The sequence below is a fragment of the Dreissena polymorpha genome, chromosome 9, assembly GCF_020536995.1.
Source record: "Dreissena polymorpha isolate Duluth1 chromosome 9, UMN_Dpol_1.0, whole genome shotgun sequence".
NCBI lineage: Eukaryota > Metazoa > Mollusca > Bivalvia > Myida > Dreissenidae > Dreissena > Dreissena polymorpha.
Genome location: NC_068363.1, coordinates 8,636,143 through 8,662,834, shown reverse-complemented (window position 1 = coordinate 8,662,834; position 26,692 = coordinate 8,636,143). Strand labels below are relative to the sequence as shown.

Below are 26,692 nucleotides of genomic sequence, written 5' to 3'. Positions count from 1 at the left end.
TTGCAACGCTTTATAATTTTTAGGTTTTAAAATCGTCAAAAGATGCATATAATGGCTATATTAGACCATGTTAAATGTTCAGTATTACTGTTTCCTCACAAATATCATAACTAAAACGAAAATTTGCGAATCTGAAACAACTTTTTTCAATTTTGTCAATTTACCAAAGCGTGAAAAGATCCCTTTAATCAAGTGATGAAAATAAAATACGGAAAGCTGGTTCGGTAATATAATTTTTTTAAATAATTGACGACTAAGAAAATTGATGGGATTAATCGATTACTAGGTCGGTTCGGAATAAAGCGAAGTTTATTTTGCTCGACCCGAAAATCTAAACCACTCAACATATTAATGGTTTTTCATTGCTGAAATTAATTACAATTATTGATTATTAAAATTCTTCATAGTTCATATAAATTGTTCATGTTTGAATAGTTTGTTCGGTATAATAAAATAAATATTACATGTCTGACAGGGTGACAGTAAATTTGTCAACTTTCGGAAAAATACTGTCAACCTTGGCTTCGCCTCGATCAGGTAATAAAAACAGTTATTTCATGTATGCTTGGTGAACAGTCAAAACTGTTGTCCCTTGGTATCAGGGCTGACATTTGGAACTGTTGCCCTCGGCCTATCGTTCCAAAGTCATCCCCGATACCTTGGGACAACAGTTTTCACTGTTCATCGCGCATCCATGAAATAACTGTATACTGTTTATTCTATACATTTATAAAATACACGACCAGAATTATTTTATTTGCAGTAAACAAGCACATTCATGGTAAAGCTAAACCGGCTTAGTGCCGGTTGGCTGGCTGTCGTCTGCATCGCGCTTCCGGTGCTATCCTTCGCCCAGACGACATGTCGTCTGCCGCCCGCATGGACGGTGAACGGCGTGGCTCCGATGGAAGGCACGCGCGGTCATGTGACAGTCTTGGCCCTTCTGAAGGCCAGCTGATCTTTGTGTCTCTGGCAAGCGGCTGGGTGCGTGAACTGAATTTATACGTCATGTTCCATGTATATTATTGAAATGTTACCAGGGCATTACGCCATAATCAAAACGTGCGTTTAAATTCGTTTTTAATTACCCAGAGAAAAGTGAACTCAAAAAAAAAAAAAAAAAAAAAAAAAAAAATATATATATATATATATATATATATATATATATATATATATATATATATATATATATATATAAATATGACATTATTAATAAAATACCATCTATTACATAATAAAAGGTAATCAAAGCTAACGGCTTAAGTTTTGTGAACATGATGCTCTTATATATTAGTTACAGCACAGCCATCAAAATCATATAGATTACACATTCATGATCACCGACAAAACAGGTAGCAGTCATCATAAACTGCGCTTCGAAATGGGATTTTTTGAGAGTCGGTTTGTTTCCTTATGATTTTCTTTTTGTGTTACAATGCTTCAGACTAAACGCGGACAGCTTGCCAGGCAGACTATCACTGATATCCGTTTCCTGATCGTCAACGCGGCCGATCAGCGCTCCGTTGATAACGTCGGGGAGCTGGCGAGGCGCGTCTCATTTCCGGTCTACCAGGACACGGAGCGCGCGCAGATCTGGAGTCAACTCGGTGGCGAGAAGGACGACCTGCTCGTTTATGACAGGTACGGTATTCAACGCGATTGTGTCGAAATCCTTTTTCTTATGGAAAGATACTTTTTTAGTAATATTCCTGTGCAGAACCAGTACATAGTGTCGTAGGCATTATCTCAAAACATAATGTATCTTTATTCACTTGTACCGGTACATCTTTTTGCGCATGCAACACGCACATCGCCTAAACAGCGTTCGATTCAACAGTTTTTTGTCGGTGTACTTCATAACCTGGTACGAGACTTTTAACACATCAAGTAATTAAATGTGGTATCTGAGAGAGTTATTACGGGTAGAAAAGCTATAATCTACCATGACCCGATGGTCAGGTTACCGCTGGAAGGAGTTTAACCCATATATGTCTAGCGCGGCGTCTCATCAGGGTCTGTGCTGTTCTGTAAGAAATATTTAAGATATAGAAATAATTATACTAGACATCCCTAATTTTGGAAATAAATTGATCCAATTTAGAAGGATAGGAGAGTCCACTAGGCATAAATGGGTTAAGCACAGATAGCGGATGACCTAAGCTACCCCGGAGAGTGCGTCATCCGCGTCCGAGTTTTGTCTTTGTAATCCAGTTTTCGGTCAGATAAATAAAGTGCACTAAAGTGATAAACGATTGATAAGTCTGTTTCACTTAGCCCGTGTATGCTAATTTATTATGACATGCGTTGTGAAATAAGTTAAATAACACGTTCATATTTCACCTTACTTAAAAGTGTCCTACAAAAGATAAACCTTGCATTTCATTTAACCCGTCCAAAAATCCTCGCTCATTTGCACAGTATGAATTCAACAAGCATATGCACATTCGTTAAATGAAAAACAACAGGCAAGGGATTGTTTGAACACATTTTAAAAGGAAACTCACGTTTTTATTTCTAAAGAAATGTTTTAATTTGCAAACTAAGCAACCATGCGTTAGGTAAATATGGAGGCACCAATAAATATTTGACAAAGGCTCGAACAGACATTTGTGCAGATGGGTCAATTAAAAGAGGAAGTTCGTTATTTTCTATCTATTTAATTTTCTGTTATTAATACATTAAATGCATAATTAAATAAAATAACCATATTTTAAATTTCAATATATAATTCTAATAAAGAAACAACAACAACATTTCGCATCCGGTGTAAGTAAAATAGCTTTGTTTTTGATACGTAGACAAAACATATCAACCTAAAAGAAATAACTATTTTACATAGAAACAAATTAACAATTTCAAAATAAAATCAAATATTGTATATTAGTAGTGAGAAAACATAAATCAGTTGATCATACACAGTGATATGGCCAATTGGATACCACGTGTTACATCCTCCATCTAATAAATCAACATCTTCGTATGGTTACAGGTGTGGCCTACTAACCCACCATCTCCGACTACCGAACAGCCTCCTGAACAAACGTCACTTCGGGAACGCCACTTGGGAGACCTACTTCCAAAATCCTTGCCATTGCGACCCATCATCCTCCCAAACTCTCCCGGTGGCCGTCGTCACGCCTGCCCTAAATCACCACCGTCCCTATAACCGAGGTTCCCGGAACCAAAATCATAATGGCCAGCATCATCATCATCATCATCATGATCACCATCAAAATCGGAAAGGTGACAGAAACACGTGTATGAAGCGCGACGTAACCAGCAGCCACGATTCAGCAAACGAGCTCATCCTTATTCGAAGCCGAATGCGCGAGATTCTCTCCAGCCGGATATCAAGTTGTCGACCAGACGACACACTGTGTCACATCATCCGATCCAATGAGTTACCGTTCCGACCAAATCACCGTAGGTTTGTAAAGAAAAACCTTAAACGACTTTGAGACCAGCGTACTGATGTGCATAGTCGATGTTTCTGTCCTCGTTATGCAAAACCTGTACACTGCAACTGCACAGACACAGTCATGTCGTTTAGTCGTTCCGCAAGTTTTGAAATGTCTTACTGCGCTTGCGCTCCTGTGTCGACTTGTATCGCGAGCCAACAACCGATAGACCAATCGATGCGACACGAATCCCATCATCTTCACCAACATCACCATGGCGGCAGTGAGCTTCAGTACAGAGTAGAAAATCTTCAAGACTCGTGTGTTTGCGAAAAATGTGACACGTATATTGCTCCTACACAGTCGTCCTGACAATGCCCTGTCGCTAGCTGACAATGACAGCCCAATGATAGCACACAGTCGTCCTGACAATGACATTTCGCAAGCTGACAATGACAGTCCACTGATACCACACAGTCATCCTGACAATGACCTGTAGCTAGCTGACAATGACAGCCCAATGATAATACACAGTCGTCCTGACAATGACCTGTAGCTAGCTGACAATGACAGTCCACTGATAACACACAGTTGTCCTGACAATGACCCTTCGCAAGCTGACAATGACAGTCCACTGATAACACACATTCGTCCTGACAATGACCTGTCGCTAGCTTACAATGACAGCCCACTGGTAACACACAGTCATCCTGACAATGACCTATCGCTGGCTGACAATGACAGTCCACTGATAACACACAGTCGTCCTGACAATAACCTGTCGCTAGCTAACAATGACAGCCCACTAATAACACACAGTCGCCCTGACAATGACCTGTAGCTAGCTAACAATAACAAGGAACTGATAACACACAGTCGTCCTGACAGTGCCCTGTCGCTAGCTGACAATGACAACCCACTGAAAACGCGAAGGCCTTTTGACAATGAGCTGTAGCTATCTGACAAGTCACCGAAAACACACAGTCATCTAGAACATGACCTGTCGCTATGTGACAATGACACGGTAGTGGACTAACTAATTCGTTTTGACAGTGACGTCATAGCAGCTGACAATGACAGACTGCTTTCGCAAATTAGATTTATTGACAGCAAGACGAAAAGGCAATACAAGGATAAACTAAATTTGATAATAACTTATTTAAAAGTTCCTAATGATTAATCCGTTTATGTACTATAAACACGATCCGATGACGCAAGTAGCAAAATTATTGTAAATGTTATTTGTCCGACTGCTTTGAAATCGCAATTAAGTACAAAATCGGATTTAAAAAAACTTTTATCAGTAAACTATCAAAAACCAAATATCAGAAACAAAGCATACGTCCATTTTTAAACCACCGTTATGAAGGATCACCGACAAGCCAGGAATGGGGCGATGATCCTGACTTGTGGATTGAAACCGGAAGTTAATATTGCACCCATTATTGAATAAAACAATCATTCTAAATTAATTTGTCTTTGTTGTTGTTGTCGGTGTAGTTGACGAGCAATCTATGACAAACCAATCATGAGAAATGGCGCGCAAAAAGTCATTATCACAATTATGCACAGCATTCACACTTGCAAACATTTGAAATGTTAGTATTTTAATTGTATAAATCGATTTAATCGACAAATAAATGAAACAGTAGAGTGCCCCTTTTAGATAAAAAGACGCTGTTACACCATTTTCTATCAAACACATATACAAAATGCACACATTTTAGTTGATCTTTATTAAATGGCAGGACTAAACTAGATCACACATATTTAACCCATTTATGCCTAGCGTCTAGAAAAAAGGCCTTGGCAAACAGCGTAGACCCAGATGAGACGCCGCATAATGCGGCGTCTCATTAGGGTCTGCGCTGTTTGCTTAAAGAATTTCTGTAAAATAGAAATAAATATATAAATAATATAGAAATAAATATACTAGACATCCCTAATTTTGTAAATAAAATTGATCCAATTTAAAAGGATGGGATTAGGGATGTCTAGTATATTTATTTCTATATTTAGAATATTTCTTACAGACATTCCTTTAAGCAAACAGCATCATGCGGCGTCTCATCTGGGTCTACGTTGTTTGCCAAAGCCTTTTTTCTAGATGCTATGCATAAATGGGTTAACTCAAGTACCGGTAAAATTGCTATGAAAAGAGAACGTTGAAATTTTGCAAATAAGAGGTATTCTAAGGACTCGATCCGTAATATTGAAGCCTTTTGATATAGGCATAAAATGCCGGAGATTGAAAAAGATTTTCAAGTCAATAAATAATGTCATACAAATTCAATATCCTTTGAAGAATTTACAAAGGTTTTTGAAAACCTAAGTAGCAATATGTCTGACTCGTGTAATAATTAAGCAGGAGATTTGTGTTTGCATTGATCTATGTGAATGAAATTAAGAATCTATTGGCACGGACTAGTCTATTGTGCTATCAGTGAATGAACTATGTGTCACCCTTCTATCGTTATTTTTCGACTTTATGTATTGTAGCGTTACATTTAATACGTGACAAGTGAACATGTGCTAATGCTGGACTCTTTCCATGCATAGTGAAAGTGATTGCCTAATTTGCGAGTGGTTTTATTATAAAAGTATACACACAAGTAATCAAATAATAGCATGTATTTTAATACATATTCTATTAATATCAAAGTGAATGTCCACGAGTACATATTATGTCAACCGATTCTTATATTTCTTTAAAACCCGTGTTATTTCAAAATTCCATTAACCTGCGAAATTTCGGTAAAACATTGTTGAATTCAGAATATTCAAAGGCATCATTACATTGACTAAATGTTGATTGTAAAGTTATTTTATATTAGATAGTTAAAAAATTCGTTTATAATTCCTATATCTCCAATATTATAACAGCATGTAGATATAATATATATATATATATATATATATATATATATATATATATATATATATATATATATAAAAGTTTAAGAGACCACAAGGGGCATATAACTTGTGATAACATCAATTTAAATTTTTTAAATAAAACCATCAATATAAAACTACAATATGGAAACAACATGTATATATGTATAAAAACACAACCGAACAAGTTCCTAACTAATAACGAATTCCACAATCAAACGTATTCCACAGTAACATACGTGCGACTATAACTTACTATTTTAAAGTTTTTGTGTGTGTTTATATTTTAGTATTAAATATTTATATTACACATACATGTACGGACAAACACAACAATCATTGAATGTAAATCAACGACATATTGTCGTGGTGCGTTGACTCGCGAAAATATGTACAAAAGCAAAATATAAAGTTATAACAAGAGATGTGTTTGTCAGAAACACAATGCCCCCTACTGCGGCGCTTTGATACATGTTTTTTTACCTTTGACCTTGAAGGATGACTTTGACATTGACTTTGTACCATTCAAAATGTGCAGCTCCATGAGATAAACATTCATGCTAAATATGAAGTTGCTATGTGAAGGGACATAGAGGTTATGAGCATTTTTCGAAACCTTAATGCGAAACCTAAATGCAAAGTGTGACGGAAAGATAGACGGACAGACGAATGGTCCGATCACTATATGCCTCCTTCGGGAGCATAGAAAGATATTATTACCATAGACATTTCTATAACCCCAATTAAAGGTAATATGTGTAACATAACGTCGGATAACTACCTATATAAACGAGATCATGCACTTTAAAATGTTGAGGCTATTAGAGAGAATTAGAATTCGAATTTTAATGCACATACACCATAAAGCAGATCTACAATAAAGCATCAACAAGCATCAATGCTTGCTATAAATATATAATATAAAAAGTTTATCACCTATACTGATGGATGGATGGATGGATGGATGGATGGATGGATAGTATGTCAACCGATTCGTATATTTCTTTACAACCCGTGTTGTTTCAAAATTCCGTATACCTGAGGAATTTCTATTAAACTTTGTTGAATTCAGATTATTCAAAAGCATTTACTTGACTAAATGTTGATTTTTTACGTATTTTATATTGGATGGTTTAAAAATTCGTTTATAATTCCTATATCTCCTATGAAATTTTGATGACAGCATGTAGATATATTGTAGATATATATTCAAACAAGAGATGTGTTTGCCAGAAACAAGAGATGTGTTTTTTATCATTTGGCAGGTACAGATAATTATCTCCCTTTGAAGCTTATTACTTCCCTGGGATTTGTTTGTTTGACCTTGAAGTTTGATCTTGACCTTTCATCACTCAAAATGTGCAGCTCAAAGAGATACACATGCATGCCAAATATCAAGTTGCTTTCTGAAGGGACATAGAAGTTCAGAGCATTTTTCGAAACCTAAACGCAGAAACCTACACGCAAAGTGTGACGAAAAGACAGACGGACGGTCCGATCACTATATGCCCTCCTTCTGGGACATACACAGTTTAAAAGACCACAAGGGACAACATCAATTTAAAGTTTTAAAATGAAACCATCAACATAAAGCTTCAATATGGAAACAACATGTATATATGTATAGAAACACAACCGAACAATATGTACAAAAGCAAAAAAATAAGTTATAAAAAGACACTATAGACAATTATATAACCCCAATTTAAGGTAATATGTGTAACATAACGTAGAATTTCTACCCATATATACGACATCATGCATTTTAAAATGTTGAGGCTATTTAAAAAGAATTAGAATTCGAATTTTAATGCACATACACCATATAGCAGTTGCACAGATCTACAATAAAGCATCAACAAGCATCAATGCATGCATATAGATATATAATATAAAAAGTTGATCACTTATGCTGACGGATGCTCAAAATGCAGTTTGCGTTGCAATATTTAAACATGAGCATGACGGAACTATAAACATACCTAGAAATACAGAACTAGCCATGACATTTAAGTTTGACATAAGGCCATGATAAGGACAGCGTTTACTTAAAGATAGCCAATACAGTTTTGCAGTATACAATAATTTAGACATTAGGACCATACATCTTAAAATCAACCAAAACAGACTATTCAGGCAATACAACACGTCTATTTATTATATAGTTATACTTCATGTGTTTTCAGCAAATATAGCTGCTGAAAGTTGAACGGGCGCATTTCAAACTATAATAATGTTTTCCTTAACCTCCCAAAAAGTACGTATGAAAAACGGTACGTACTTGTAGATAAAATAGCTCGCACAATAATTGTAAAAATTATATTCTAATACAAGACAAATTTCAAAGTTCAATAACTTTGAAACAAATAATTGAAGTGGAACGTTGAAGTAGTAGGCCTATTTCTTATTTGCAACGAAGCTTCCATTTAGTTTTGTTGATTTGATGTCAGTAGTTGCCGAGGAATACCACGGAATAGTTTGTATCAATAGTGCATTTTAACCGATTTAATAAATCTTACGTCTTATTACTATAAAAAATAAATAAATTACATGCAGTAAGTTCTCGTAATACGCACACCTTCTTGTTTTAAAATAAAAGTATTATTGTACGGTTTGTTGATTTCAAGCGGATGTATGCTGTGGTGTGGAAGATGAACCCATCGCACAAAGCGGCGACTATATGCCGCACTGAAGTATTCGGGTAGCAACCAAAATGTAAAACTGTACCTGCATCTAATGGATGGAAACCTTAAATGCATCGGTTAGTTATTTACGACAACTGAGTTATTCACATTTGAAAACAACATGCACCAAGTATCAAGCAAAAGCACATATATGATTTAAATTTGTGTAACCACTTTGTGGTTTGAGATTCAAAACATCAGGATCGGGTGTAAATTCGAGACATGTTACAGGAATCAAACAGATCTGTAAATGCTGTACAATCATATGGCACAAATAATTAATACTAGGGTATCCATTTGTCGACTACGGTTCTGTTTTGAGACGTTTTTTGGGCGCTTCTGTATCCACAGATGCTGCTGCAGCAGTTTGTTCTGAAAATATAAACCAGTAAGAACTCCTCTGCTTATGTTTTCTAAGCATAATGGAATTCGTTACTTCAAGATCGGGTTTTCATGTTGAGTTTTCAATAAATAAAGACTATTGTTGGCATACACAAATTAAAACCATGAATTGTATGTCCATTTGCATTTGCTATACTAGTACCTTCAAAGACTTCATCCTCAACAGAAGTGGACTTCCCAAGCTGCATCAGCCTGACGTTGGCAGACAGACTTCCGCTTCCGGATGACAATGATTCTCCGAAGTCCGAGCTGCTGTGACCCATCCCAGAGTCGCGGCGTACCGGCTCCATCATTGCCAACATGTCGCCTATGTCTTCACCTCCCGCGTGGGCCATTGCCTCGACACGCTGTTAAAGAGATTGTAAAATTTAACATATTACGATTTTTATGAAATTGCTTTCTAAATACCATAAAACAACAGTTATCGTTTATGAATCGTTTCGGCTTCACTTTTACTGAAGGTTATTTTACAAAGGACTTAAAATAAATTTGAGTAGGCAACCACGTTTGCAATTATATACCTCTGAAATATAGACCCAAAATATATAAAAGCATTCCTAGTTGGACTTGTATCTGCTATTCAGCCTTTTGACTCTAAATTTGTGAGTAAAATTATTGATTTTTATATATAAATATTATATAATTAAGCATAAATAATAATTATAAGTAGATGTAGTTGTATTCGTAGAACTACTAGTAGTAGTAGAAGTAGCTTTAGACGGAATTATAGGACTGGGGCAGTGAACAAATAAATAGCAGTTATGGAATAATTCGAAAAACTGCAAGGATCTTAAAATGAAAATACAATATTATAAACCTTATCGAGTACATTATAATGGATATATTTTAGTTTGAAATCACGATATTAATTTTTAACCTATTTCCACTTTAAAAAAACCCATCTTGAATGATACACTGATAAGCCTTTTTTAAGTTTGTCAGTAATCCAAATTTCTTAATCGTTTCGCGTTTGAAAAGCTTGATTTTGTTAATAATTCTAAATAATAACTCATAAACGAGTTTGTTTATTTAGAACAAACTAAGTCATATGTGTTATTTCGCTCACTGTATGTATATACTAGTGTTATTATTTTGTTGAATGTGTTACAAAAAGAAGAAAAATTGCAATTTCGAAAACATTTTCCCTTTAAACAAATCGTGGATTTCCTTTCATTAAACTCTTACACGATCAAACTCAAGCTATCGATGATCGGTTTCGGGAAACTGGAATTCCAAACAAGGCTTCTCTGATTACCTGTAGAGTGTGGTCAGCGCCACCAAACTCCGTGCTGATGTTGGCTTGAGAACTGAACAACTTCCTAAGCATCTCCATCGGTGTCAACATCATTTCCTGCACCTTGTGCATGCGCGACTTCCAAACGGACTCGAAATGTCCTGCCTCGAGATCCTTACATACAATAGGAATTGATTATCATTTAAACTGATATACGCGATCTTATATGCTTTGACTAGCATTATAAAATAAATGATTATGTTATGATTTATCAGTTTTAACGTAAAACTACAAACACTTGAAGAACAAATATGTGCACACATATAAAAGCAGAGTAACGGGAAATACGGAAAAACTGTTATTGTGTTATTTCGTCTTAACAATGAAATTTCCATAAAGCTTCATTGAATACCATACACGAATTCAGAGATGTATAGATATTACATAACTCAAAAGTCCAAAAAAAATGTTTAAAGCTGATATTCCGTTAATACGTATATCGATTAGAAACAAGAGCACTGCTTGCAGGTGCAGACCGCTCATCTATTTTCTTTTTAAAGGTAAAGGGACTCTCATTTTCAATCACAAAGGAGGGAGGGGTGGAGTGAAGAGGGGTGTATAGTGTGGGGGTGTGGACATTTATTACATTATCTTCCAAAAAAAGCGAAAAAAATGCAAAAAAAAAATCGGGGGTGGGGTGGGGGGTGGGGATTCTTGGGTGCGATGGTTGGACGGTATTTCAAACATAAAATAATAAAAATGAATATTTGTGTTTTTTAACTGTTTCAACAACAAAAAAATTGGGGGGGGGGGTGCATAGTCTGAGGGTGTGGTGGTAATTTGTGAGATGATCTTTAAAAAAAAAAAATTAGGGGGGGGGGGGATTCGGGTGGGGGGAGGGGGGTGGGGTGGGTGATTTTTGGGTGCGATGGTTGGACGGTATTTCAAACATAAAATAATAAAAATAAATATTTGTGTTTTTTAAACCGTTTAAAAAAAATGGGGGGGTGGGGTGGGGGGTATAGTGTGAGGGTGTGGTGGTCATTTGTGAGATGATCTTAAAAAAAAATAAAAAATAAAAAATAGGGGAGGGGATTCTGGGGGGGGGGGGGGAGGGGGGGGGAGGGGGGGAGAGGGGGGAGGGCACGGGGGATGGTTTGGGTGGAGTCTATTGTGGTATGTCAGGTAAGAGTAGTTTTGTCAAAGTATCAATCAAATCTAATCATAAATAAAGAAGTTATGGCAATTTTAGCAAAATTTAATAATTTGACCTTGAGAGTCAAGGTCATTCAAAGGTCAAGGTAAAATTCAACTTGCCAGGTACCGTGAGTAACCTTATGATAGCATGAAAGTATTTGAAGTTTGAAAGCAATAGCCTTGATACTTAAGAAGTAAAGTGGATCAAAACACAAAATTTTACAATAAATTCAAAGTTACTAAGTCAAAAAAGGGCCATAATTCCGTAAAAATGACAACCAGAGTTATGCAACTTGTCACTTTGCTGTACCCTTTTGATAGTTTGCGAGTATTCCAAGTATGAAAGCAATATCTATGATACTTTAGGGGTAAAATGGACCAAAACACAAAACTTAACCAAATTTTCCATGTATAAAGGGCCCATAATTCCGTCACATGCCAGTCAGAGTTACATAACTTTGCCTGCACAGTCCCCTTATGATAGTTAATAAGTGTTGCAAGTATGAAAGCAATAGCTTTGATGCTGTAGGAATAAAGTGGACCTAAACACAAAACTTAACCAAATTTTCAATTTTTTAAGTATAAAAAGGGCACATAATTCTGTCAAAATGCCAGTCAGAGTTACATTACTTTGCCTGCATAATCCCCTTATTATAGTTAGTAAGTGTTGCAAGTATGAAAGCAATAGCTTTGATACTTAAGGAATAAAATGAACCTAAACACAAAACTTAACCAAAATTTTCAATTTTCTAAGTATAAAAAGGGCATATAATTCTGTAAAAATGCACGCCAGAGTTATCTAACTTTGCCTGCCCAGTCCCCTCATGATAGTAAGTAAGTGTACCAAGTTTGAATGCAAAAGCATTGATACTTTCTGAGAAAAGTGGACCTAAACGCAAAACTTAACCCAAATTTTCAATTTTCTAAGTATAAAAAGGGCATATAATTCTGTCAAAATGCACGCCAGAGTTATCTTACTTTGCCTGCCCAGTCCCCTCATGATAGTAAGTAAGTGTATCAAGTTTGAATGCAATAGCATTGATACTTTCTGAGAAAAGTGGACCTAAACGCAAAACTTAAGCGGACGCCGACGCCAACGCCGACGCAGACGCCGACGCCAAGGTGATGACAATAGCTCATTTTTTTTTCAAAAAATAGATGAGCTAAAAAACAATTGAAGAAATATTCGCTATATACTACATCAATCCATCTCAATTATTGAAGAAAACATCAGAAATCCCAGAACTCTAAGCATAAGCACGGTAGTTGATTCTGAAAAGACATGTGTTACTTACACACGCTTAGCAACAAGGCTCCCAATTAAATTTTGTTCAGGACCAGATAGTACTTTTTGAGAAATAGTCCGGAGATACCAGTTAAGAATTGTACAATATACAATTATTTTAAGAATTCAACTAATCATGAAATGATTAACTGTTGCACAACGCCCTTGTAGTATGCACACACACATTCTTGGTATGAATGAACTTTTCAATATGAAAGTATCATTGAGGCCTCATTAACCACTCAGTCGCAATAAAGAAAAACTTAATCATAAATTTTATCTTGAAAATATTTTTGGAGAGTTTTAATCTGTGTCACGTGCGTCCAAAAACTATGTCACCAGGTCGAATCTTTCAAACACATCGTTACCATTCTTGAGGCCATATTTATGACTCATTATTAATGAAACTTTCTCAAACGTTAACAGCTACAATATCTATATACAGTTTGAATAAATTTCACGTGCTTTCATTTGTTTAGGATTTCAAATATTTGACATACCTTGTTGTCACTTAATATACTACATTTATGACTCATTATTGATGGAACTTAACCAGAATGGTAATCGTTACAATATCTCTATCGAGGAAGAATCTGGGTCAGGTGTGTCTAACAAAATATGTCAAATGTTAAATTATTATAAGAACATTGTCACTAAAAAGGCCAATATTATTAATCGCTCTTAGAGATACTTGACCAAATGTTTAGCTTGACAATATCCATCCCGAGTTTCAATCTTGATCATGCATGTTAAAAAACTTAGTCAACAGTTCATATCTTAGGAAAACCTTGTTGCCCCTCAATATGCTATATGGAACTCTGAATCTTGAATAAAATGGCCAATAGATACAATCTTATAAACACATTAATTGTTACCACTCAGAATACCATATTTGTAAGTCATTCTTGGTAAAATGTGTTCACAATTTTAATATTTGCAATATCTATACCGACTTACGGGTTTAAATTTGTGTCGCTTGCTAGGTTACGGGGTCAAAACAGTGTTGCCACTTTAGAAAGAACTTTTAAGACTCAATCTTGATGAACCTTTCTCAGAAATTTATATTTAAACTATCACTTCCGAGTTCGACTCTAGGTCGGCGGTGTTCTAAACACATGGTAAAAAGGTAACTTATTATAAAAACATTGTCACTAAAAGGCCAAAACTATCAATCAATCTTGGTGATCCTTGGTCAAATGTTTATCTTGATAATATCTGAGCCACGTTTGAATCTGGGTCAGGTGCGTCAAAACATTAGGTCACCAGGTTAAATCTGTTAAAAGTCATAAAACCTCTCCCAGATGTATGATTCAATCTTGATGAATAATGGGCATAATGTTTGTCTTGATCATATCAAGGTCATGCTTGAATCGAGGTCAATCGGGGTCAAAAAGTAGGTGAAGTCTTCTACAAGTTGTATACCTTAAACTCCAGTGAGCGTTGTAAAGCCATTATGACCTTGTTGCTTCGATCATAAATTCATTTATCCTGCCTCTGTTGCAAACATTGACCGAATAAAGCAGGGTCGAATAAATGTTCCTATCTCCGGTCAACAGGAAGTAGTGTATTCCTACGCACGCTGTGACGTTTAACATATTCTAATATTTGACCTTTGAAATTTTTTGGGACGCATCATTTATGATATCGTTATATTATATATCATCCCTTTTTTCTACTTTAAAATATATTACCAAACCAGCTTTCCGTATTTATCATTTTCATCTACTTGATTACGCAATTTATGACGTATCTACTCTAGTGTGACGTCTTTTCTCGGACAAAACATACTATCCAGTTTCTCAGAGTTTGGGTCAGAGTGGTTAGCATAAGATACAAACGCTATCAAAAATAGTGTGGTTTAAAATACATTTCGATAATAGGGATGGAAAAAAAGAAAATTTATTTCGACAAAGGGAAAAGGCTAAAGCTCGCCCTATTTTCTTTTTCTTAGCCTCACCGGATAAACTTTCTCCATCTCGGCACCAACCATGTATTCTATTCATCCTGCTTCATGCCGTTGACACATTTTATTTATCAAAGACAAATGATAAATTGACATAACAATAGTCATATTCTCGTCTTCATGTACACAACATTCCAGTTGACCGAATAACTACCGATTGTGTCATGTAAAACACTGTTCCTTTTAATACTTTCCTATTGAAAATATGAGAAGAAATAGAAAACGAATCGAGAATGTGATATTTTTCTTGGTAAAAAATGAAGAAAAAAAAGCAAAACAAAAACTATATTTTATTTACCTTAATGACAACTTTCATCCATTGCTTATAACAATAAATTTACAACGATATACACATCCATTTTCTGCTCTTCCATCCCTTTGTCGAAATAAATTTTCTTTTTTTCCATCCCTATTATCGAAATGTATTTTAAACCACACTATTTTTGATAGCGTTTTGTATCTTATGCTAACCACTCTGACCCAAACTCTGAGAAACTGGATAGTATGTTTTGTCCGAGAAATGACGTCACACTAGAGTAGATACGTCATAAATTGCGTAATCAAGTAGATGAAAATGATAAATACGGAAAGCTGGTTTGGTAATATATTTTAAAGAAGAAAAAAGGGATGATCTAATATAACGATAACATAAATGATGCGTCCCAATAAATTTCAAAGGTCAAATATTAGAATATGTTAATCGTCACAGCGTGCGTAGGAATACACTTCTTCCTGTTGACCGGAGATAGGAAAATTTATTAGACCCTGCTTTATTCGGTCAATGTTTGCAACAGAGGCAGGATACAATCTTTTCCTTTCGATTGTATTGTTAATAAAAATATTATTAATCGCTACAGTTGCTGCATACAAACCTTGTAAAATTTAAGAACTTTCCTAGTTTCCTTTTGATCGCCGAGGCACTCTGCAGCACGAATGTGGTCACGTCTGATATTTTTATAAAGCTCGTGCTCTCGAGGAATGTGACCCTGCTTCAGATGGTGATCAATCATCTCAGAAAACCGGCACACGGAGGTCTTGTATTGATCCTTTGCTTCGTCTATGCTCCCCATCGATCAAAAGATTCGACATGAGCAGAAATGACAACGATATACGAAAGGTATAGGCCGTTACTAAATAACGCAGTACAATTATAAAACACTTTGGGGTATTCATGAGGTAGATCCAGGAAAACAAGAAGATAGATCCAGGAAAACAAAAAGCCATTCTAAATACACCGGTACATTTTAGTTTACTTTCCAATATATTTCTCCCACACGTCATTTTTTCCAAAGTATCAAAAACATATCACATAATAAAAACAGTTAGTATTTACTGCGAAAAACAGTTTTTGTAAATAGTCAACTCCAAATTTTTGTTTGGTCATTTGGCTCATTCATTCAAATTATTTGTACGTCAAAAATGATGCTTACCTTGTTTTCCTTCAAGTGCACACTTCTTGCCTTGCAACATACATATTCTTGCCACCTGGTATACACTCTCTGTGTAGTTCTTGTGCGGGGGTTGCAATATTTCCCGTCGTTGGTCCAAGACGAACAGTGCATCCTGGTACGCTTTATCTATCTGCCCTTCCTCGACATAAATGTCTGCCAGAAGCTTCATTTTGGTGTAGTAGCAGTCTAAGTAGTCGATCTTCAGTGCCTCATCAAGCTTCATTCCTGATTAAAACATTTAAAAGACACGTATAATATAAACATGATACTATTGAATTGTTTTTCATCCGAACAATTATCATCCACTGATCAAATGCATGTACTGTAAAATCATTGAATTTCGTGTGGTACGAATTTTCGTGGATTTCGTTGGTCCGAACCACGAATTCAAGTATTTATACATTTTAAATAAAAAAATCGGTAATTTCCGAATGTAATGTCCGACATTTTCTTTTGTTCTTGGTTATCCTAGATATTTGTTTTTTGTAATAGTTGCTTCACTATAATCACATATGTCAATTAGTGCAAATTAAAGTTAAAAGTGACAATACGGTTATCACACGTGTATTTTGGGGACCTTATTACTTAATTGATACTTACTACTAGGGGACCGATTGCGCTGAGAATTGCAAATATTGTCAAAACAACATTGATGACAATTAGCGAGCGGGGACCCACAAGTGCGCCGCTTTATCGCTCTTATTAACAATTAACGGCAATACTTTCATGCTTCAGTTCACATTAGCCTCAAGTCCTGCTGTCAACACATATTAGCAGATTATGATTCGTTATTACTCTGGTTGTTTTAATAAATGTTAAATTATTATGACGGTCAGTCTTCACCGAAAATGTGAAATCCACGAAATTACGTATCAACGAATAAGTTGTTTTTTATTAAACCACGAGATTTCATACCGACGAAATTCTATACGTTTACAGTATCTGCAATGTCAAAACATTGCAAAAATCCCTTATTCGTAACCATACCCAAAAAGGGTGCGGGCTTGCTAAAACATGAACGGGGTTTAGTCTTGCATAGCATTGTCAGGATATGTAATTATGTATCGCTCTAAGGAAGATTATGTCAGTATGAATCGATGGCATAATTTCAAACTAAATATATATCGAAATATTACACAAAATGTGTCACATCAGTTGATCTTAAATCATTTGCACCTTTTCCCAGTTTTTGCTTTGCATTTGAGAACAAGCTGGTCTTTTCCTTTGGATCAGGTTCCAGCAACGCTTTCTTGAACTCGATTAGTGCAAAAAGGTAATAGTGTTTTGGAATCGCCAAATGTAGTTCATATGACTGCTCGCTTTGTTTGGAGGGCTTTGCATTGTTATGTAATATGTCCGTCAGTGCTTCGAAACCTGCAAAAACACATACTTAAAAATAATTTAATACTTAATTAATAAATAAATATAAATATATCCGCTACAAGTGTAAACATTTGATGTCTCAGACGAAATGCAACTTCTGCTTGGACTCAATACAGAGGTAGAAGAGAAAGAGACAATGTCTCATGAACATAATTGTCGTAAAGCTATATCTTCTTCCACAGTATTCAAATGTTAAGCACCTATACAATATGCATAATAGGTCATTTATATGCGAAACGAGTTTATTGGGCCATTACTTTACACTATATACCATGTTATAAAGAAATGAATGATATATAACAAACATTACTAGTTTGGAGGACATCATACGCTGTCTGAAAATCCCCAATTTCAATGTGCATTTCTCCGATGAAGCACCACACTTTGCAAATGAAGTCCTGTGGTAAGGGTTCGATCTTCTGCAAGAAGCACACTGACAAGTTCAAATGCTCCATTGCACTTTGGTACTGGAGTTTCTTCCACTTAGCCAACCCCTTCACTTTGTGGAACAGTGAATGAACCAACTTGTTGTAAAATGGATCAGCATGAAGGCCTCGAAGTGCTTTTAAAAACAAGGTTGTCAAATTACGGGCTGATGGCGTTCTTTTTGCAATACATTTTACTGTCGGTTTTCTACTTGTTTTGGTTGCATTTCATTATCTGAAAGATACTGAGTCGTAGCTCATGTTTCCATCCTTCTATTGAATAGTGAGTTGGTGATAAAACTGGAAAGTGTTCGTTTTATTCACTGTCTAATTTGAACTTATGAGATTTCTTTCCATAAATTCTTATTATTTTATTATATGTGTATTACGTGTTACTCAGGCGCCTTTAAACGCCGTTACCTTCTTCGGTAGGTGGAGTTCCTTATTAAGCATATTCAAAAAATATAAGCCAGCTTTTTAATAATTTCCTAACAACAGTTCCATGTCGACATGATAGATACAAAAATTTAAATGGTGCATGAACTTCAAAAAAAAAAAAATATTGAAAAAGTCCACACAAATTACTTATGATATAAGTTACAGCGTTTAATTATTTGCATAATATTCAATCAAAAGCCGCGATAGCGATTGTTATAATACAAACTTAATTGATGCTATTATGGCAATCCAATATATTGTCCAAAAGCTTCAGTATGTTAATTTATATGTGTGTTGTTTATTATATGGCCGTTAGAATAATGTAACCTTGTAAAATAAACAAGAGGCCCCATAGGGCCCTGGGTCGCTCACCTGAGAGACTAAGATGGAAAGAAACAAAGATAAAAACTCTTCAGCAAATATTTCAAATTATTGGTATGAGAAGACTGACTTAAAAAATAAGGTGTTCCAAAGTATTCACAATAGGCCTATATAGAAAATTACCCCACCCACCCTGGCGGCCATGTTTTTAATACCCAGATTTTTTTTTAATATATCGAGGGTTTGGCGCAAAACTATTGTAACTCTGATTTTTACCAAAAACCACTTTCCACTTAAATTGTACATATTTTCATACCCTGCATCCATAAAAAATATGACAGTTATATAATAAACAAGAACAATGTTATAGTGATCCTGCAATAATGTTGTTTCTAAAATATGTAAAAATGTTATTGCAACACTATTGTATTTGAAGATACATTAGTGATGCAATAACATATTTGAATCCAAACAAAAAGTCATAATGCAATACTATGGTATCTATATATACCATAGTGTTGCACATATAAACTCAGTTATCTTTTCCTTTTTAGTGCAACACTATTGTAACTCAAGATACAATAGTTTTGCAAATTAATTTGCATGCATTTTCATAATATATTTTGTGCAAAACTATTGTAACTTGAGTTACAATAGTATTGCACAAAGTTTAACAGCATGTTCCTATATGATTTCAGTGCAACACTATTGTAATTTGAGTTACAATAGTACTGCATTGAAAATAAATCAATAATTTAAATTATTTGTTAACAAATTTTTTATTTTATTTTATCATTTGCCGCGTATACCATACTTATAGTCCAATAAAAAACACTCCTTGTAAAAAAAGACTTTAATATTATTTTTTTAAACAAATCTGACCTTATGACCTCTATTTACCATGTGACTGGAAAGTTGAAGTGGTGGCAAATTTCAAATATCTGTTCAATAGAGGTAAGTTTTAAGAAGTTTTTAAATGTTTAATTAATTTTTATATTTTGAATTCAACTTGATTTTATATTTAGCTATTAAGATATTTAATTGTGTAAAAGAACTTTAAAAACTGAACTGTGTGGGTGGGGAAATTAATCTTTAAAACTAACTTAAAGCAATTATTGTGATAGTTTAAATGTAAAATAATTACTTGTTAAATTATATTATATATACATTGTGTCCTAGTAATAATCAAGCATGAGATTACTTTAAATTTAATGCATTTTATTACAATATGGTATTATTTTTGAAGAAAAAAAAATACTTTGAAGTAAAAAAAAATCTTTTTTGTTTGGATTTAATAAGATTCAGTGCAAAATGCATTAAGAAATATGATCAAATATAAATTTGTCAAATCATAGTAAATTTATTTCCACAACTACTAAAATTGTTGGTTGATACGTCAAACAAATCTTCATGGTAATAATTGTATAGGTCATAGATAAGCTAGAAATTAATTTTGTTAGGCATTTTCACTTAATTTGTAGAATGATTTAGTTTTTCGTCTTAAGTAAATGTCTCTCTAAAAAAAAATAACAGCATTTTGTCAAATTATCACCATTGTGATTTGTTTGAATTACTGGTATTAACTGTACTTTGAAATGTTGAGAAAAATAAAAAATTGATGAAAATCTAAATAAAATACATCTTTTTCTAGTATTTTCACTGTAAGAATTAATTTTACACTTCATTGAAACATATTGTCCATATATTTTTTTACTCTTTAGTGACACATTTTTCTGTATTGTGACTGATGTTTCGCCAAATCATTTTCTGAAATCGTATTAAATATAATTAAGTTTTTTGAATCATAACACTTTTAAAGAGCAAAATTATGTAATAAAAAGAAAATTTAGTTTCTTTCTATAAAGGTTTCATCTTCATCTCTTTGTTAAGAAATTGTCATAATACACTTGTGGCTATCACCATTCATGAAATGTTGTGCATTTATTGACAAGTTAGCTATTGAATATGTTGCGATATTCACCGACATAATTTCATATTAATCGTGGCGATTCTGACCATTGGGAATGCGTATATTTTTAGATCATATAATAATTATTTTCATTACATGCCTACATCATGTATGTCCCTATATATTTTAATGCATATCGACCATGCAATAATTGTCCATATTTGAGTATATACTGTGAAGAAACAGACTATTTACGCTTTCCATTAGGCTGCAATCATATTCATGACTTGAGGTAACACTAAGCACAAGGCGCTGACGTTCATAAATATATTTTTATTCGTGTTATTTTAAACTTTCTTCAAAATATTCTCCACTTGATATGAAAGATGCATAGAAAATAAAGCGAATATAAAGAGGACATTTAATAAAATGGTTATATTATGTTTTTGTTGAAAAATTCACTCATTCTTATGGGGATATTGCCCTCCCTATTGGCATGCAACATTTAAGCTTTAAAACTAATGCGTATTTCACCATACACATTCAATTATATTATTTAGCGACTTGATGAAAAACTTGGATATCATCTATATAAGGAAATGTTCTCTACAATACGCACTTTTTCCACATTTAACTGAAGTCTAAGATAATTATTACTTGAAGTTTCAGGATGTTGTCTGTAAAGGCTACATGCCACCAAGGAGATGTGAAGTATGGTGGAGCTGGGAGGCAGTGTGCGGCGAATAGTTTAGCAGCTATGCAGTTTGCAATGCATAAATACCCTGAATACTGGAATCAGACTGACCTAAACACAATTTTGAGCAATGGCGATTCAGTTTATTGCTCTCTAAGTCTTAGAAACAAAGCAAACCTTCTCATTTCAGAGCTACCAACAGATAAATTTCACGTTGAGAAGACATTCAGTGGTTCAGTTTTTAGAAATGTATCTGAACCACCATTCATAACTTTACATGACAGTCTTGTCGTTTTGAAAAAGTATTGTTTCATAACCATTGATTGTTACACGACGGCTGTAATGAAGCTGAGCAATGGATATAGTGTGTTTGATGCACATAGTAGAAGCGCTGAGGGTTTATCCTGCCCAGATGGCACAGCTGTATTAACATTTCACAGCACAATTAAAAATCTGTGTTCTTTCATTCAGAAGTTATCGACAACCCTCTACGCAGACAACTATGACAGACCGTTTGAAGTAACTCATGTCTCGCTTAGGGAACACATTTTCACTGAGTCAAGTGATAGTGACTTTGAAGGTTTTTCGGACTTTAGTAGTGCAGATGAAACTTGCAAACTTTATATTTTAGAAGAAGAGATAAAATAAGCTTCAACAAAGTAGTTCAGACAATAACATATCCATAGAAGACTCTGCCACTGATGATTCAGACAACATCCATTTATCTGAACTTAGAAGACATAAAAATGAATTCCCAGAATATAAAGCATGCAATGAAAATTCTTTTTCAGATATGTGTAGCTCGGGTTTTGAGTATAAGTTGTCAAAAATGAAACAGAAATTTTGAAAGATTCATATTATTCCTTTGAGGATAGCAATACATCATCGCCATGAAAAATGAAAACAAAGGTTAAAAGTAAGAAAAAGAAAATCCAAGTAACAAAGAGTAAAGATACAGATAAGAATTTTGTTACTGTAGGGGTTCAGGGTTTTGATGCTAAAGGGGGTTGAAGAAATAATTGCAGAAGTTTTAAGTGAGATCATAGGTGAAATCGAGCATGTCCAGCATGGAAATGTAAGGAAGGAAACTGAAAGTGGTGAATTTAGAAATGAAGGTGAACAATGTAGAAATGGTGAGAGTGTAGAATGTGAAAGTGAACATGTAAGAGTAGAATGTGAGGGTGGGGAGTTTGGAGAGCAAGAGGAAATTTTCACTGCTGAGCCCTTATTGGGCAGTACCTCTGCCAACTCAATTAAAGCATGTAGGGGTAGAAAACGTGTAAGAGATGAGGAAAATGGGAAAGAAATACTAGAAAGTACAGGAGAAATAGGGGTGGGAGCTGTATTTCAGTGAGAGGGGTTTTATGTAAGGGGAGAAAAATGAAAGAGCCATGCGGAACTAAATGCAGGTTTAAATGTAGCAATACAATATCTCAAGAAGTGCGTAGCAATATATTCCACACTTACTGTGGGCTTAGTGACGTAATTCCGGTGTCCATCATATTCAGTTTTCAAATTTAGTTTCGCATTTGTGTTGTTAAATCCAATTGATTGCTCATTCATGTTATTTAATAATGTAATGATGATACGAATGGATTCTATGTAAATACGTCATTATTAAGTAACTACGGCCTTACTTCGTTTTCATGTTCTTATCATTTTCAATTCTCTTTTCAGCAATGAGTCAGTTTGGGCAGGCCGTTGAAGGTAAATAACTTCCTAACCACTCTAAACATAACGCTTATTGCAAATAGAAATCTTAAGAAGATGTAGGCTCGTGCTCGGGAGGCCATTAAGAAAATCTCAACTGCGTCGTCTAACAAGGCTGCCATTGATGCTTATGAGAAAGAAATGGAGTAAGTGTAAAAACTAACTTTTAATACAATGTTATTGACTATTTTGGTGCCAAATTTTAGTATTTTTTCTCATCAACTGTCTTCTAATTTCATATTCCAGATGAACATGAAACATAGTAATAACAATTGTTTTATTTAAGGCACTGTGTTCATAGTTTGGTAAAATTACATTTTTTTTTAAAGATTTTTGGTTAGAACCCCAGGGCAGGCACATTATTAAAAATATTTGTGATTGTTATTATAAATATTAAAAGCTATTCCAAATATTACAATTTTTTAAAATAAATTCATTACTTTTAGTAATAAATCTTATGAAGGAGCATAGGTATATTAAAATTCTGAGCTATTCATATAAATGGTGAATTCTTTTCACAAGCAATAATTTGAGTTCAATATGTAATGTGCTTGTTGTGCTGAAAATTGATTTTTCTCATAACCAACTATCATATAAGGCGTCAGAATGAAACTTAAAGGGAAATTATAAAATTCATGAAATAAGCATTGTGTGAATTTAATTTTGTATTTCAGTTCGATGTACAGTAATGCCTGATATTACTCAGATTGGTGCTGTGCATTTGAAGACGGGTTTTAAGTTCTCGACATATGTGAAGACAACAGTGCCAATTTCTTCCGAAGCTCAAAAAGTGATTGGCATCTCTGTTGATGATCATTGCATAATGCGTGTAAATGGTTGAAGTGTTGATAGTGTATCAATTAAAACTTCTCTACATGATTGTATGATGTGGCTTGCAAAGTTTCCCAGAGCCATTTTTGTTGCTCATAATGAGCGCAGGTTTGATTTTCCGGTTTTGGTTAGTGCATTGCTGAACACAAACTGTTTTGAAACGTTTTGTAATTGTGTAAGCAGTTTTGGTGACTCTTTGCCGGTTTTCAAAAATCGTATCCTGGACAGTCACACAAACAGGAAGATCTAGTGAACGTGTTCTGCAGGCAACCAGCAACGCCCACAGTGCTCCTGATGGTGTTGAAGCACTGGGATCTTTGCTTAAAACATGTAAAATTACTGACAATATGGCCCACATCTTTACTGTTACTGCAATCCATAATTCAGTTTGTTTAAGTCATGAAAAGCCTTAGATGACTTTAGGGATATTTTCATTGCTAAAAACAATGAGGGACTACTAAAAGTCAAAAACGCAAAAAAATATTTTATCTGAAGTGGTCCCTAAAATCGGTCAGTTTTTCAGTGACTGAACGAGACAATATGGCTTTCAAATGACACGCGGCCAGTCAAAATCACGCAATGGCTTTATACTGATACTAAATTATGTACATCTAGTTGTCATTAATATGGCTGTTTTTATTAAAATATAAATTGTATATTATTGTGCTACATGTTTAAAGAAACATGATAACTTATACATCTTTATGCTACGTAATATTGGGACAACTTTGACATTTTGTGGTGAACTGCGCCTGTATTCATATGTTGCCTTTTGACTTTAGGTGACCTTAAGATTGTAATATTAGCTCGGCTGTTTTCGGAGAAAACTACGAGGTATTGTCATAGCCTCTTCGTCGTCCGCCGTCCGACGTCCGCCGTCGTGCTAAAACCTTTACATTGTCTCTAAAATTAAAGTGCTTCCATCTACAACTTTGAAACTTCATATGAACATGCACCTTGATGAGTTCTACACGCCACACCCATTTTTGGGTCACTATGTCAAAGGTCAAGGTCACTGTGACTTATAATATAAAACTTTAACTTTGCCTCTAACATCATAGTGCTTCCACCGACGACTTTGAAACTTCATATGTACATGCACCTTGATGAGTTCTACACACCACACCCATTTTTTGGTCACTAGGTCAAAGGTCAAGGTAACTGTGACCTTTTATATAAAATATTTAACTTTGCCTCTAACATCACAGTACTTCCACCTAGTACTTTAAAACTTCATATGTACATGCACGAGTTTTACACGCCACTCCCATTTTTGGGTCACTAGGTCAAAGGTCAAGGTCACTGTGACCTCTTATATAAAACTTTAACTTTGCCTCTATCATAGTGCTTCCATCTACAACTTTGAAAATTCATATGTACATGCACCTTGATGAGTTCTACACACCACACCCATTGTTTGGTCACTAGGTCAAAGGTCAAGGTCACTGTGACCTGTAATATAAAACTTTAACTTTGCCTCTAACATCACAGTACTTCCACCTACAACTTTGAAACTTCATGTGTAGATGCACATTGATGAGTTCTACACGCCACACCCATTTTGGGCCACTAGGTCAAAGGTCAAGGTCACTGTGACCTCTAAAAAAAAATCTGACAAGCTTTCGCAGCCGAGCGCGTCACCCGTTATGCGGTGCTCTTGTTAATGCATTATTGTCCCCTACCGGTTTCACCGGATGGGACCTATGGTTTTCGCTCTGTGCGTCTGTGAGTCTGTCTGTCTGTCTGTCTGTCACACTATTCTGGATCCTGCGATAACTTTAAGTTCTTCATATTTTTTCATGAAACTTGAAACATAGTATATGGCAATATGGACATAATGCACGTCATTTAATTTTGTTCCTACGTCAAAAATTCTGGTTGCTGTGGCAACAAATAGACTAGAAATACTGCTGAAAATGGTGGTTTTCTGGATCCTGCAATAACTTTAAAAGTTCTTAATATTTTTTCATGAAACTTGCAACATGGATAGATGGCAATATGGATATTATGCACGTCATTTCACTTTGTTCCTACGTCAAAAATTGCGGTTGCTATGGCAATCAAAAAATAAAAAAATTCAGAAAATGGTGGAATTTCTGACAATAGTGGAGCCGGTAGAGGACCATACTGCTTGACAATAGCCTTGTTATATCAATATTAATTCAAAGTTAGCTAAATTTCTTCACATGTCATGGTTTATAACTGTAGCTTTTAATAAGCAACTAGAAAACCCCCAAAAGAGGTGATATACAAATTTATACTTAAATTCATTGCGTGAAAATGCATTGGGGTAGGCATACTCAAAGTAAAATTTCTTGAGATAGGGACGGTAAAACTTCCTGAAATTCATTCAGTGTGTAGAAAATATGTTTTGTTAAATAAATATGTACAATATATGCATTTCACTACAAGTGACATAAAACGTAATTAAAGTTTCTTGTCACTGAACCATTTGTTGTCGTTATTGCCATT

The 26,692-nt window shown here is 34.8% G+C and overlaps 2 protein-coding genes across 6 annotated transcripts in view; one reads left to right on the top strand and one right to left on the bottom strand.

Moving 5' to 3' along the window:
• The first annotated feature begins 742 nt into the window (after positions 1-742).
• LOC127844749 (selenoprotein Pb-like) lies at positions 743-4,870 on the top strand. The gene is made up of 3 exons (XM_052375208.1): positions 743-955; positions 1,445-1,641; positions 2,990-4,870. Exons 1-3 carry the CDS (start codon positions 779-781, stop codon positions 3,456-3,458), a joined length of 843 nt encoding a protein of 280 aa, XP_052231168.1. The 5' UTR covers positions 743-778; the 3' UTR covers positions 3,459-4,870.
• A 3,070-nt stretch (positions 4,871-7,940) lies between these two features.
• LOC127846558 (uncharacterized) overlaps positions 7,941-26,692 on the bottom strand; it is a 63,859-nt gene continuing 45,107 nt past the window's right edge. For all 5 annotated transcript variants that reach the window (XM_052377932.1, XM_052377933.1, XM_052377934.1 and 2 more), the window contains exons 10-16: positions 18,203-18,454; positions 17,686-17,883; positions 16,489-16,734; positions 15,931-16,115; positions 10,635-10,787; positions 9,522-9,726; positions 7,941-9,349 (exon numbers count right to left, since the gene is read on the bottom strand). In XM_052377932.1, coding sequence (XP_052233892.1) covers positions 9,282-9,349; positions 9,522-9,726; positions 10,635-10,787; positions 15,931-16,115; positions 16,489-16,734; positions 17,686-17,883; positions 18,203-18,454 — 1,307 coding nt within the window. In that variant the 3' untranslated portion in view covers positions 7,941-9,281. The remainder of the gene's footprint in view (positions 9,350-9,521; positions 9,727-10,634; positions 10,788-15,930; positions 16,116-16,488; positions 16,735-17,685; positions 17,884-18,202; positions 18,455-26,692) is intronic.

Bases quoted from the DNA above. Each gene is read 5' to 3' on its own strand.
- LOC127844749 (XM_052375208.1), top strand. From the start codon at position 779: ATGGTAAAGCTAAACCGGCTTAGTGCCGGTTGGCTGGCTGTCGTCTGC. The intron at 956-1,444 runs TGATCTTTGTGT...ACAATGCTTCAG, and splicing joins TGGCCCTTCTGAAGGCCAGC to ACTAAACGCGGACAGCTTGC. The intron at 1,642-2,989 runs GTACGGTATTCA...GTATGGTTACAG, and splicing joins GACCTGCTCGTTTATGACAG to GTGTGGCCTACTAACCCACC.